This window comes from Corticium candelabrum, chromosome 4, assembly GCF_963422355.1.
Source record: "Corticium candelabrum chromosome 4, ooCorCand1.1, whole genome shotgun sequence".
Classification (NCBI taxonomy): domain Eukaryota; kingdom Metazoa; phylum Porifera; class Homoscleromorpha; order Homosclerophorida; family Plakinidae; genus Corticium; species Corticium candelabrum.
The window spans coordinates 2,913,931-2,929,386 of record NC_085088.1 but is presented as its reverse complement, the minus strand read 5'-3'; the positions used below and the strand labels follow the sequence as shown (position 1 = coordinate 2,929,386).

The window sequence follows — 15,456 nt, the reverse complement described above, 5'->3', positions numbered from 1 at the left end:
AATCTGAATATCAATAGTTTCATTTCCACACATACCATAAGCATGCCCAACAACTGTTCAACGAACAAAACACAAATAGTAAATAGGGATGGCATTGAAGAACTAACTACATCAATTCTGTCAAATAATTTTTCATTATCATACATATGACTGCAACTGCTTGGGTTGCAAGTAAAATGAAAAACACAAAATCGACAACACGCCACTATTTGCATTAATAATAGTTGCTAGTGAGCTATTATGTTGGGTTGGCTCAATCGCCGTTATACATAGGGTTTTTTCCCAAAAATGTATACACACATTGAATGATCATTTATAATACAATATTTGTTAAGATATATCTAGATTTTATAATACAAGTTAAAGAAGATGAGTGTAGAATCTTTTTGAGTTATCATATGTGTTCAAACTGATAAGGGTTCTGATCCACACACAGACCCAAACATATAATCATTCCAAATCATTTATATTCATTCATAAACCTATGAATTTGACTGGAGTATTATGTTGTGTACTAATAGAAAACAACACAGTAGCAAAGAGAGAAAGCAGCAGCAACAAGACCTCAACTAACCCAAGCAAGTCTCGGTAGTACCAAATCTCTGGCAACATTGACCTATAAAACTTGCAAGGCTCCCAACACAAGTCTCTATTATTACGTTATTCTATCATTTGACAGTACACTGTATCATAATAACAGATGAATATGGTTTTATGTCTATAATCTGATCCCTTAACTGATCTGTTGAACACTCAGAGCACATGTTCATTGCATCACGAGTTCAATTCTTAACTCACACCATAAAGATACATCAGAGCATTACAGTCTGTAAAACTTTGATTGACAAGACACACAAACAAAGCAAGACAGTAACCATGTTCTCACAGTCACTCTTCTTCGTGACATTCCACAACAGCAGTGTAAGGCAAAAATACTGGACTTGCATTGTCAAACTTGCTACCTGGTTCACCAATTTTAATGCATGTAAATTCATGAATTCCCTCCTCTTCAACTGATGAACACGTTCCGGGACAATATAAAGTAGGATGAACACTCCTGCATATCTTCTTCTCTCCTTGTGTTATGTAAACAATCTGCTTGGTAGCATCACGACAAGCAGGAGCTAAACAGACGATCATACAGCAAAACAACTACAACATCAACAACACAATAACAAACCCTCCAAACAAGGACGAGTTTCTTTAGTTCGAGTGCACGGAACTGCCAGCAAATTCCGTTTCAGTTCTCGTGTTCGTTCCTCTTCTCCATCATGACAGCCAGTCCAGTTGCTCCATGCCCCATACTCACAACCTAACAACAAACATAAATTCTAAAACAATACAAAATCTAAAACGTTACAATTCAGTACTTTCAACGTCAATCTCTTTGGCATGAGTAGCCAGCAGGTAAGCACGGATGCTTACTTTGGGATTAATGCCCAGTGTAGCATCATGCACACATGTATTGTAGAAATGATACACATCAGTGTGAATATGACCAGCTTTAAGAACAGTCAACAACATATTCTTGCATGCCATCAGATCTGATTTTGATGGCTCTCTGACAGCCGGCATCTCATATTTGGGCAACATGCACATTGTATCTACTTTCCAGCTTTCAATGAAGTTCTCCGCTGACATTGTGGATTCACCATTGGGCATTATCATTTCATCAACATGTGAACGATCGTAGTTTGCATTGCCACACCAACCTGTTGTCTGATTTCGATAGAATGGATTGACACTAAGCTGAACACCACCAGAAGTGTAGAAAATGTTCACACCAGCCCAAGCTGTAAAACGTGTGTACGTATGTCCATTAGTTGTTACATGTCGAACGTTGACAACCTCGTAATCTTCAAACGGTAAAGAAACTCTTGTGTGGTCAATCATGAGCCCTGATGAATCTAAGGTATATCTTGTTCCATTAAGGTAAACTTTGACTTGATTGCCAACGTAGGTAACTGCAAATGTATCATTGACGGTGCGCTGACGAGCCAACACATACTCACATTCATGACGAGCCATAAACTCATGTCTCATGCTATCAAACGTTATCAGAGTTGTTTTACTATTGCCAAACACGTGGCATGTCGCTAAAATAAAAACACAATACATCATACACCAACACACACTAACTAGCAAAAGTCACAATTAGATAATCTTACGTATTGTGCTTATTGGAGGAATAAAAAATGGGAACGCAAACGGACGAGACAGACTAGACTGTACTTTGACATTGGCAGCAACACCCGCTGGAGTCAGCTCGAGACGTAGCCATTGTGGTTTGTCACCTCCATTAACATACCACATTAGTTGTGCGTGACTATATCTGTACTTTATCAGTGACCGAGTTGCTTGGAGTACAAATTTATCAGGAACTTTCAAAAGAGTTTCAGCTGATGGTCCATGGCGTACAAATGACAAAGTTATATTACTGTTAGTATAGTTCACTCTCCCGTGCAATGTAGCATTAAGAGTGGGCGTGGTCATTGTCAGATTGCCTTCGACATCAAACCATTTGTTGAGATCGTTAGAGAAACGGCCATACATTTCACGTGTAGGATTGACTGCTCTTAATTCAACTATCTTCATCCTACTGTCCTCTGAATTATACCATGCCACATACATGTTTGTACCCTGATTAGTACCAACTGGTTTGACAACCATAGAGACATTTCCAGAGCCAGAAAATATGTGGGAGAGATCTGTGATGTTATACACAACAATTGTAGGTTGCTCTTCTCCACGGTAAATACGTTCCAGTGATACAGAAAAGTTCATTGGTCCAGCAAATAAGAAATAAGGAGCTTGACTGATGCCTGTGACATTTGCATAAGACACATTGGCATGCATACAAAATCCCATATCATACAAACACAGTGGCTCCACCAGTGATGTCTACACACAAATAATAAAACTTCAACAACACAACAAAAGTAAACATTGATACCGAGTTCGTTTTTGAAATTCCAAGTTTTCTAGAATAATTTCCCACTTGTATATATTGATTGTATCTAGAAAACAGAATGGTGTACTGAACTACAGTAAATAAGAAAGTCTCAATAACTTACGTAGCATTGAATAGAACGTTTTTTATGTTGGGATTGTTCAAACCGATCATTGGCTTGACAACAACAGTTCCATTATGAAACATTGTTGCATTAACGCCGAGCTTGTTGTCAGCACTTATGTTAGCACAAAAGACAAGACGAGGCTGTATATCAATAGCATCAACAAAAGTTTGAACTTCATCCGACACAGTAAACCTGCAACATAGCAGACAGAAATAGAATGAAGACAAATTAACCCAATGTGCCCTTCAGACAACTCACCTGGTCTTCATTTTAGAATACAAGTCCAATTTCCAATCATCCTCTGTGGATCTATAGATCATGTCAACCATCCTCTTTACCAAGGATTTTGTGATGACACTGACATTTACTTCTGCCTTCAACCCCAAGTGTGCAAATGATCTCGATTGCACTTTGATAGGCAAACCAGTAAATGTGGGGAAAACAAATTCTTTGTTGAGAACTTGAATTGTTTTCATAAAATCGATGGTCTGTGGATCTAAGTCAAATCTGCCAGCAAGTATTGATCTAATATATTTGACCATCTCTGGAAGAATTTTTTTGACGTCTTCATAACCCATATTTCTAAAGTCTGTGTTAGCTATGTAATCACGTAGAGACGTAAGGCGTGAACTATACAAAGTCCTCATGTACCAGTTCTGCTCTCGATGGCCCCAGACTCTTGTGTACCCCATCCAATCTAGACTGGTAAACGTACTCATGTCTTCCTCGGTCACATCCATCCTAAATTCTCCCTATATAGACAAGAATTGTCAGTCATTTAAATATCACAAATTGTCAGCAAGGACTCAGTACATACACTTTGTTGCAAACCACTAGGACCCATAAAACGTGTATCCATTTGAGCATAGCCTGTAGGACCGAACAGATGACGTAACAGTCGATCCATACCAGTAGCACGAGAATAGATCTAGGCAAAATAGAAAATCCTCAACCACAGTAATACAATTATTGTTACATTCTCATTCCAAAAACAGATCTACCTTAAACAAGTCAAAGTTGTAACCAAACAAGTTCATAGCAGATTTGCTCATGAGGGAACGTGGCAGCCAACTAGGTCCACTTCGCATCATGTGAAAAGAATAATCAAAACCAAATGCATCATTTGGTATATTTGATCTCAACAAATCAGCTAAATCACAGAAAGATTAATATCATATGTTAAGATTGACACACTCTGGTGGTAGCAAGACTTCCATACCAGCTGAAAAGTAGCCATTACTATGTATAGACAAGAAGCTTCCCTTGCTCATAACAACAGCCATACATGGAAAAAGGACTCCAACTTTACGCAGCAGCCAGTTGGCTGCATATCGACTTGAGACAACAATAAAAATCATGTAGCAACACAAGACTCGATGATAACGAAGAACACACATTTACCCATTTGTCCAAGCTGGAGATTTTGTATTGTCCACACTTAACAGGTAAGTGCAGATAAAACTCTTTAAGTTAAGGTCTTCTTGTTTCATCAAAACAGGCATAAGTTTCTTCCACATGTTGACTGGTGGAGCACCTCGTGCTTCGAGAAGTTCCATAAAGACAGAAAACGCGACCATACGAAGTTCAACGTCTTGTTCTTTAGTAACAATGTCTATAAGAATACTTCTAACCTACAGAATAAAGACACAATGTCGTAGAAAGAGTTCTAGAAAATTAATTTATTTTATTGTACACAACACTGTAATTGTCTGAGACCCTCCAAGCCTGTTATGACTCTACTATTTCATCCTGTGTGCTGTTTGACAGGTACATTTAATATGCAACTCACCATATCTGGTGTCCTGAAACCTGCTCCCCTGAGAGCATAAACAGCAGAAACACGACCATCGGACTGCAGCTTCTTCTCTTTAATAGCTTTCTGTAAAGATGGTATGGTGCTGGGAACTCCTGCATTGCCCAATGCTATTATAGTACTGATTGCATTCTCCCAATTTTCCTTGTTCGAAGCATCATCAGATTGCTTGTTGTAGTCATTAGGAATGGCATCAACATATTCATCAAGTTTTGTGGTGAGAAATTCAGATGACTGCAAGCAAATAAATGAAGGCAACATCACTACATAAAACAATGTACATGAACAGTTGCTTTACCGTTTTAATAAGAGACAAGCATTTCTTATCAGGAAACTTTAGGGCAATGTCAACAACAGCACCCAGAGTGGCATATGTACTCATTATGCGATTAGTCCAAGTTGAGTCTGTAATAGTCTTTGCCATGTCCTATAAGGTAGTAAAACATGTTGCTTCAATCTCTTTCTTTTACACATAAATTACTAGCCTCGAGTAGCCAGACCCGTTCCCACCACGCAGAAATATGACACGGCGAGAAAGTGTCTGGCTAAGCAAGACTCATAATGACTGACCAGAATATACGTGAGTATTAGACATGCATCTGTCCCACTTGATGACCATTCGATCAATTGGTTAGTCATCAACACATATCTTGCATCACTAAGACAGTTAGATGTTACTTGAGCTGCAATCAGACGCAATGCTGCATCAGTATGAACATTCGGCAAAGCATCCAATAAAAACATACTGACAACAAATGACAAAATTCAAAACGATTACACTGAAAGTGAAGTGTTCTAAAGCATACTGATTCTTGGATGACTTGTTGGATTCCAAAACAGCATCTTGTAGTAGATTTCTCTTATGATCAACATCAGACATATCAAGACAGTCAACATGCGACTCCCACAATTTAACAAGATCTGAGTATGAGCATTTTTCCAACGAATCAATTAGCCAAGTAAACAGCTCTGGGATAGCCTTTGCTTCAGCATTAGATAGATCAATAAAATGGGTCTCAACTTCAGATATACAACTGTCACTTGGAGAAATGGCATCACTACTAATGCTGCTGAACGTAATGGAAGTCTCTTTATAAGAACTCACATCATACGCTGCATAACAAACAAAAGCCATTCAGTAAACTGTTATAGCAATAACTAGCAAATGTGCATTTGCTGTTGATGTTAGTTGTGTGTACCTAAGATATTGATAAATAACCAAACCAGCAAGTGAAACTATTCAATATTGTGATAAACAACAGAACATGCCGGCCGATACTATGACACAACACACACACACACACACACACACACACACACACACACACACACACACACACACACACACACACACACACACACACACACACACACATGCACGCACACACGTGCACACACACACACACGCACACACACACACACACACACACACACACACACACACACACACACACACACACACAATTTACATATTACTTACAACAAAATGACCATTTTGTCTTACTTCTAATTACATACAGTACCCCATTCATTCGCTCAACCATTAATTAATTTATCAATCTAATCCAATGGATATGGCACCTAATAGCTTAGACAGTATAATAGACCTCCATTTACTACCTATGATAAATTGGACAAGCAGCAGTTTCACTACAGCTGTGAGATCATTAATCAATGATATTGCATAGACAAATATATCTAATCGTATCTAAATACAAGTTATTCTTGAGTTTACCTCTTGACAAACATTCCTCAGCCATCTCCTCTGTCAGAAATGTTTCTTGCCTAGAAAGAAACATGTAATACAATGATCAGCTGAAAACAAAAACGTACTACATATATACTGTAGTTAGCCATACCGCATAACGCCATGAGATGATCCTGCCTGTTTACCCAAACCTGAAAATGCTTGTTCTTGAGCAATTTCACATTTGATCATAACTCCTTTGGTATTGAATTTGTAACTGGCCATCAGCCAACTATAGTCAAAAAGTGCTTCCTGCTCCTGATGAAAATGTAACATAACAAGAGACATAACACAAAATGCAAATCCATTTGATTTCAATTTTTTTTGTAGTACTGTACAGTACCAGATTACGTCGAAGTTGGTTATGAAGAGAGATTGAACGTGGATAACACAAACGCGTGTCAGTTTCTTTCGTGATGATATCACCCTCCTCAGTTTTAGAGCTAACCAGAGTCACGGGACATCTGCCAAGAATGCCGGTCTGTAATCACAAGAGGCATATGTTTCATAATGCTTACAATAGTTTTCAAAGTTATAACCTCCAAGTGGTTATGAATGCCTTCTGGCATCTGTGACACTTGAAACATGCTAATGATTCCTCGTTTCACATTTAGTATCTCTTCACGTTCGTCACTCTTGGCAAAAATCTTGCCCGCACGACCACTGTCATACTCAAACAACAAATCACGCTTGACCAACTCATCGCAAAGAACCGAACTGCTTGGTTGATTAACAACCAACATCCGGCAATCAAGAATCTACGACACATAATACCATTCTTATTATCCTAATCTAAATCTTAATTTGACAAAGACATCACACTAAACACACACATCCAAGTCACACCTTCAGACGAGCTAATGGCTTGTCATTAGACAAAGACAACTTCACTCTCATTTCAATTGTAAGGTCACCAATTCCAGTCTCAACTCCTGGTATACCAATCACTGAATGTGTAGTCACATTGTACACATACGACTTGCCTATGTGTCCGTAAATAATTAACACGACTTTGTTATAATAAGTATTCAACAGCAATACATGATGTAGTTCGAGAGTCTTCAGTAGGTTCATTGACTGACTCTAAAAGCAAATATACATACGTATAGATAATCATGAACAAAAACACATTGGCTAATGTTTACTAGACAAAGTAGAAGAGATGCACAGCAGGAGTAGCAGCACCCTCATAGCTGATGTGTGCTATTGCATACTGAACTAACACAAAGATGTGTCAGAGTTAACAATCATTTGTCAACGAAGAGCCCATTCATTACATTGCAGTAGGAGTGACATAATATGGTAATCAATTCAAAAACAAGCAGTCAAACTGCTGTGAACATCATTCCAGTAACATCACTACCCATGGGTCTGAGGAGGCCATGACCTCCCAATACTAGTAGAGGTGGCTACTGCTCCAAGTACTGCCAGAAGAGTTGTCAAATGGCAGTTGCTGCTTTTCGGCTTAGGTCAATCACAGTCCGTTCCAAGATGCTTCTCTGTCAACATGCTTGCAGCACAAAAATGGTGAGTACAAACTCAGCATGTGCTACTTAAGCCATTACTCTCTTGCAAACGACCTGAACACCAAAGATTGGTCAAAGAACAACAAATTCCAAGGCTACTAATAAAAGACATTTACTAACAGCAGCAAACAATGTGGTCTAAAATTTTAGTTATTACAGAGGCGGACATTTAATTTCTATGCACAGCTCTGTCAGTGTACTTATACGTCACATAGGCATGTAGTTTAGTCATTAGATAAACACACGAACATTTATTGGCTGTAGATCTAAGGTTAAGTACAATAATGATATCTGTCTGTCTGTCTGTCTGTCTGTTCTGCCATAGCCTACCATTGTTTATCTAACAGACTAATTTCGAAAACACAGCAGTAACACTGACAGATTGTTTACACATATGTTAAGCACAACACACGTCTTTTTACATTTTTGATCACTCGATTTCTATCTTCCAGGTATTTTGATCTTATCTATCCTGATCAAATTGTGATATTCAGACTACTGTCACCATCCTGTTATGTAGACAGAGACCACTTTTGTAAAAACATATATAATTACTGAAGAACAGTGGCCTCAAAGGCATGCGTGGCTTCTTGAAATGAGGGAGGATCAATTAACTTGAAGTCACAACACAAGACACGCCTACTTGATAATCAAATTATGGTTGGTAGACACACGTAGACACACACACACACACACACACACACACACACACACACACACACACACACACACACACACACACACACACACACACACACACACACACACACACACACACACACACACACACACACACACACACACACACACACACACATGCACACACACACACACACACACACACACACACACACACACACACACTCAGACAGACACACAGACAGACACACAGACAGACAGACACACAGACAGACAGACATATTCCTGTCAAGTTCGAAGGTTGCCTCTTCCTAGGAACTTCAATTGGAACATTGCCTTATGTCACTTCTGTTTGTTATGAAACGGCTCAGTCTGGATCCAACTTGTGTAACCAGCTCTTGAAATTGGATGATGCCCAGGCTACCAACCTATTGCTATGTAAGTGTCATGTCCCAAGACTGAACAATTTGGCAAGAAATGTTCGCCCTGACCTCTGGTCCCAGCCACAACTATTCATGATTCGCAAGCACGCTCAACCTTTTGTCGTCTTATAGGCTATGATTCACTGCCTTACAACACCTGGCAGCAAATTTCTCTTCCAATCAATATGAGAGGATTTTGGCTTGACATCTTTAGCATCTGTTTCTCGCCCTGCATTTGTGGCGTCTTGGGCTCATGCAGCTGTCGAATTGCCCCTTTTGTTTTCAATCTATATTACCATCTATCAATAGTTTCGTCAAATCATCAGATGGTCCAATTGGTAGGGTTTTGTCTGAATGTCTCCCGAATGACATGTCTTTCAGCAATTGTTTGTCAGGTGTTGGTAAATTGCAGTTTCAGCTTTCCAAATGCAAAGCTCGAGTCAATTCAGAGAATCTTTTGTCCAGTGCTGCTACAGCATGTGACGCTGCACAACTGAGATCTGTCCGGGGCAAGAGCGCAGGTGCCTAGTTGTCTACCTTACCAACCGACCAAGAGTTCGCACTCTCTATTTACGATTTCTGTTTGGCGACTCGTCTTCGTCTGGGGATGCCCATTCCTCTGTCTGATTCGTCTGGATCATGTAACTGTGGCGCTCAGCTGGACAACAGTGGTTATTACCTGCTGACCTGCAAAACAGGCGAAGGGGCCAGTTTGGTCCCATGACACCGTTGCTGTTACTTGGGGAGATTGCCTTCAAGACATACATGCACACTTCAAGCGAGAACCAAGACTTCTTCATTCTAGCTCTGATTGTAGACCCGATCTTGTGGTGTTTGACTCAGCTTCAAGGGCTAATGTCAAAGTAGATATTGCACTAGCTCACCCTTGGAGCTCAGATACCTTCCCCAAATCAGCTGAGATTGATGGAGCAGCAGCCAAGCGGCAAGAAGAGAGAAAGAACTGCAGATACAAGAAAGAGAGACTTCATGGTGGCACGTCTGTTTCCCTGATTTCTTTGAGCTTGGAGTACTACAGAAGATGGTGCGAAAAGGCATGGAAGTTCTTTCAAAAGTTGGCAGAGCAGTCGTCAGATGAATTTAGTCGACCCAATCCTCCAGAATTCTTAGATTTTTGGAGGAAAAGATTTGCAATCCAACTGCAAAGATGTAATGCCAGCATCATCAGAAGAAAAGCGTTGGCACTCTGTGCAACTGAAGAATTTAAACTGGACTCTAGCAGCACCCAGTTTTTCAGCCATTAGTTGGCTGAAAGCTGGGTAGTAGCATAATGTTATAGCTGCTACATGTACATATGTGAATTTTCATGTAGCTTGCAAACTTCACTTTTTTGCTTTTTGCTGATATGCATTAAAGTTTGCTGTTTGAAATATATGTATTGGCAGACAGACAGACACAGACAGACACGCACGCACATAGTGGCACACACGCGCACACACACACACACACACACACACACACACACACACACGCACACACACACACGCACACACACACACACACACACACACACACACACACACACACACACACACACACACACACATACACACACTAACGCATGACGAACAGAGTTGCTTCGCAATGCACGACACACGTGACTAGCACGTGACGCATGGAAAAGCCAACGTCGTACTTGAATTTGCAGTAGCGTCAAGAACGGGTTTCCAAACAGTGAGTACACAAGCATCACTTCCAAATTTTATAGCCCAATTGAGCTCATGCCACGCCACTGGCTCTATTGTGCAGTTGATACATGCCGTACGCGCATGCGTGGTTAACGCCAAACGAGATCTCGATCAGATGACTATATGATGACTCACTGAGGTATGGTCAAGTTATCTTAATTATAATATCGCGTTTGTTTTCTAGTGATCAATTCTGTAATCTCGACGAAATCGCCTTTTTGAGATTTTTGTATTGTTTACGAGTAATGACACTCTAGACAAGACCACGTCGGCAAACGAGGGTTAGCTACGTCTCAAATTGTTTTTATTTATATATTTTAATTAATTGCATCTAATATTTATTTAGTATTTATTTTTAATTAGTTTTAGTAGTCAAGTCAATCGTCTTGAAATTTTTTTGCATCTAGGAATTTAGTGCTGATTTCTAGTAAGTGCAAGTGTGCGATACATTGTCTCGAGTAGCCTATCCCACCTTTCTCTATTATTACAGTTATCTTTATTGACATACTTAGAAATACTATAATAACTAGGTAATGATGGCATGGATGGTTGTAGGTGTACATTGGGGCAGGGTGTAACGTGACGTCAGAAATGGGGGCTAAACTTTATTATGCTGTGGGACACGCCCACTTTTATTGGCTTGTAATTGACTGATACAGTAGAATAATGGCAGAGCCAGACTGGAAGAAGGGTGGTGTATATACCCTAAACAACTTTGGTCCTCACACATATTTACAGTCCAGAACTTTTATGACCACACCTACAAATGATGGGGAGCTATAGCCCCATCTAGCCCATGCCACGCTACCCCTGATTGGGGGGATGGACAGTTTGAATGCAGGGAATGCGCTGGTTGTTCTGGCTGGTGTTAATTAGCGTGCCAGTGGATGTGATGTTGTATGCTTTCAGAAGTAATGAATAGCTATAGTTGTTCAGCCTAGCGAGGCTTCTAGTCCGGGTCGCACAACAGAAAGGGGCGTGGTCCTATATGGCTCTCTATCGAGCTTTTGGTGTGTGTGTGTGTGTGTGTGTGTGTGTGTGTGTGTGTGTGTGTGTGTGTGTGTGTGTGTGTGTGTGTGTGTGTGTGTGTGTGTGTACAAAAATCTCAAATTTCTCCTCCCCACGACCATGTTTCATGATAGGACCTACCTTAAAAAATCGCTTCCGTGTCCGACTACAGATGAGTCTTAGAAAGATTCGTTTAAGTGAGCAAACGGCGACGAAAAAAGCTTCATGAACTTCCGTTGCCCCATCCTTTGTATTATAGCTAGGGATTGTATGTACTTGACAACCAAGAAACACCTTCAGGAGTTGAATGCCACCTACAGTCAACTATCACACGTCCCATACTACAATCAATCCTTTACTACACTGTGCTGCATCTAACACTGTTGATAGTCAATGTTTGCTGATATCAATTTCTATGCACCTAGACTGTACATTTCAATTGTCTTGATCACGATCGCAAAACGACGACTACCTATACCAGGCCTTTAGACGTAATCTAAACTACTAGGAAGTTTGCATGTTTACTTCCATGACAGCTAGGGTTTCAACAAATACGTATTGTCTAGCTAGGACTCGGCGTTTCAGTAGACGGTCTGAAAACTCCGTTGGACGTGTTACTCACGAACGCGAGGCGCCTACGGATACCCTACAACTAGTTAACGTGTTACTCACACGTCCAACGGAGTTTTCAGACCGTCTACTGAAACGCCGAGTCCTAGCTAGACAATACGTATTTGTTGAAACCCTAGCTGTCATGGAAGTAAACATGCAAACTTCCTAGTAGTTTAGATTACGTCTAAAGGCCTGGTATAGGTAGTCGTCGTTTTGAGATCGTGATCAAGACAATTGAAATGTACAGTCTAGGTATGCACTCAGTTCCGTTGTAACAGCAAACATTGACTATCACCAGTGTTAGATGCAGCACAGTGTAAAGGATTGATCATACTGTAAGTATGGGACGTGTGAATAGTTGACTATAGGTGGCATTCAGCTCCTAAAGGTGTTTCTTGGCTGTCAAGTACACACAGTCCCTAGCTACAATGCAAAACGATGGGGCGGCGGAACTTCATGAAGCAGTTTCTTCGCCATTTGGTCACTTGCACGAATCGTTCTTAGACTCATCTGTAGTCAGACACGGAAATGATTTTTAAGGCAGGTCCTATCATGAAGCGTGGTCATGGAGAGGAGAAATTTGAGATTTGTGTGTGTGTACACACACACACACACACACACACACACACACACACACACACACACACACACACACACACACACACACACACACACACACACACACCAAAAGCTCGATGGAAAGCCATATAGGACCACGCCCATTTTTGTTGTGCACTCAGATTAGAAGCCTCGCTACGCTCGGCAATAAATTGATTAAATGGGCTGCATGCTGACTATAGAAACACCACATACATTCAGCAAATGTCTACTTCATTAAACACACCGGATTTTACTGCATGCACGTGAAAAGAGATGTAGAAGAACATTCTGTCTTTCTTGTGAAGTCGATCTTCCATCCCAGGAACGGGCTTGAGCAGTTGGCTCTCTAGGAGCGTTTCAGGCGCTCTATGAGGCGTGAAGAGATCCCAGTAGACCAACCGTCCTCCAGGTCGACATCTGGCCACAACAAGATGAAACAGAGCGTGACAATCCTCCTCACTCCTATATTCAAACACATCAGACAAATTGATCTTGTTGTAGGACGACGGATCATTGCTCTGTTTCAGATGGTTTTCGAGAGTGTCGGTCACAACGGTCACTCTATCCAACAATGATCGGAGGCGATTGAAATTTTTTTCGTGGAGGTAGGGCGGAACGGTGTGGTGAGCGACGTCCGGTCCGCGCAGCAACCAAGAGAGGTAGAAATTTTTACGCGCCGGAATCGTGGTGATGACGTGTATCAGACGGAACCACAAGTTTTCACTGAAATCGAGATCTTCCACGTTTTCCAACTCCTTCTCACTGCGATTACTCCCAACGAATCGGTCGTACGAGAAGAATTCGAGGAAATCTTGCTTCATCTTGTCGAGAGGAAACGACCGGAATAGCCGGGCTTGCTCCTCCACGTTTTCCTCGTCAAACAGAGCATCGAGCTCCGAGCTGCTGACCGCTGTAGAAACGACATCCCGAGTATACCCTGCAACCAACTTCTCTAGGAGACCCGATGAGACGATTCCCTCCACAACAACAGACGGATGGTAATTGAAATAATTAGAACACGACAACGGGAGAAAGGGCTCTAAATTGTTGTATACGGCAACTCGTTCTTCCGGTTTTCCCTGCAATCCGAGAATCGTCAAGAAGTCGCCATGCGACGGCAGGTGTCGTATAGCCGCCATTTTGAGTTCTAACACTGCAATCTGAGCTCTACTCATGTCGATGGCTGTGAGAGAACGAGGTTCCATGAGCAGTAGATTGAAAATGTTGTCTCCGGCGCTCGCAACAGACAAAACGTCGTCGTCCGCGTTGACGTCTAATGCAGTTTCGAGAAGAGCGTGGTCTTCCCACACGTTACTGTAGTGAATGATGTCGTCGAAATTAGTAACGCCGCTAGCTCCCAGTCCGTCAGTGCTCATCGTAAGGTTACCAGGAATCTCTAGCACATCTAGGCGCCGAACGGTAACGGCAAAGTTTGGCACTAAGTGGCGATAATTGGTTGTCGGGTTAGAGTTGGTGTCACTACTGTGTACAATGAAGCACTAGATTACATGTAACCTTCGTCTGGTATGCAGCTTGAATGTAATTATTCGCTCTATGACAGAACCCTATGACGTGCGTAATAAATAAGTTGCATTATTGATTTGGTCATCCTACAACACGGAACGTTTATGGCCGCGACAACACGCACAGATCTAGTGTACACGCAAAAACCGACTACAACACTGCAGAGGAATCCTACGAAACAAGGGAAATGTTACAGTTACACTTCAGCTACATGTACTAGGCCTTAAATCTTACCACTATTTTCCTCCACAACACCGACTGCTGCGCACAAATTAAACAAGCACGCACAAGCATATGCTCTCTAGCTAATTATGAGCGGAAACACCTTGTCTAGCAACATACCAGACTGTAACAACAATTAATCCTCGACAGATTCGGCTCGTATTGCAATCAGCACTCTATCTAGGAAGAAATGGATTATGACAATGACAACGATGCATATATCGATGCAACTGTACTTTGTCTTGTAACTGTTTTAGTAGTTTATTGCTATTTATGATCAGAACAGCGAACCTATGCGTGCGCTAACTAGATACATCCGTCTAGTCTTTGGTCGACAATATCTCTACTGTAACCAGAGTTGAGGGCTCCGCTTCGGGTTAAACAGCGCGGTATGCTGTCACGGGATTGCTTACTGCATTATCTAATTAGACGGGCGTGTTTACTATAGCAAGATGCCTTTACTTACACATTTATCACCAGAAGACACGTTTCTTATATGCAATCGGCAACCATCGTCTAAGCCAGTTTTTACGACAAACGATTGCACAGCAGAAACGTAT

The 15,456-nt window shown here is 41.1% G+C and overlaps 2 protein-coding genes across 2 annotated transcripts; both read right to left on the bottom strand.

Annotated features, from left to right (window-relative positions):
• Positions 1-765: 765 nt before the first annotated feature.
• On the bottom strand, positions 766-7,834 carry LOC134178018 (uncharacterized). Its single transcript, XM_062644797.1, has 22 exons — positions 7,783-7,834; positions 7,679-7,720; positions 7,484-7,620; positions 7,177-7,395; positions 6,981-7,118; positions 6,750-6,895; positions 6,626-6,675; positions 5,697-6,003; positions 5,461-5,635; positions 5,189-5,317; positions 4,867-5,124; positions 4,479-4,708; positions 4,297-4,412; positions 4,079-4,227; positions 3,895-4,005; positions 3,336-3,829; positions 3,075-3,269; positions 2,954-3,017; positions 2,169-2,901; positions 1,371-2,096; positions 1,181-1,312; positions 766-1,124 (listed from the first exon to the last, which is right to left on the bottom strand). The coding sequence occupies exons 1-22, from the start codon at positions 7,826-7,828 to the stop codon at positions 889-891; spliced, it is 4,833 nt and encodes a 1,610-aa protein (XP_062500781.1). The 5' UTR covers positions 7,829-7,834; the 3' UTR covers positions 766-888.
• Positions 7,835-13,313: 5,479 nt separating this feature from the next.
• LOC134178016 (uncharacterized) lies at positions 13,314-14,575 on the bottom strand. Its single transcript, XM_062644796.1, has one exon. The coding sequence runs from the start codon at positions 14,524-14,526 to the stop codon at positions 13,366-13,368; it is 1,161 nt and encodes a 386-aa protein (XP_062500780.1). The 5' UTR covers positions 14,527-14,575; the 3' UTR covers positions 13,314-13,365.
• Positions 14,576-15,456: the final 881 nt, after the last annotated feature.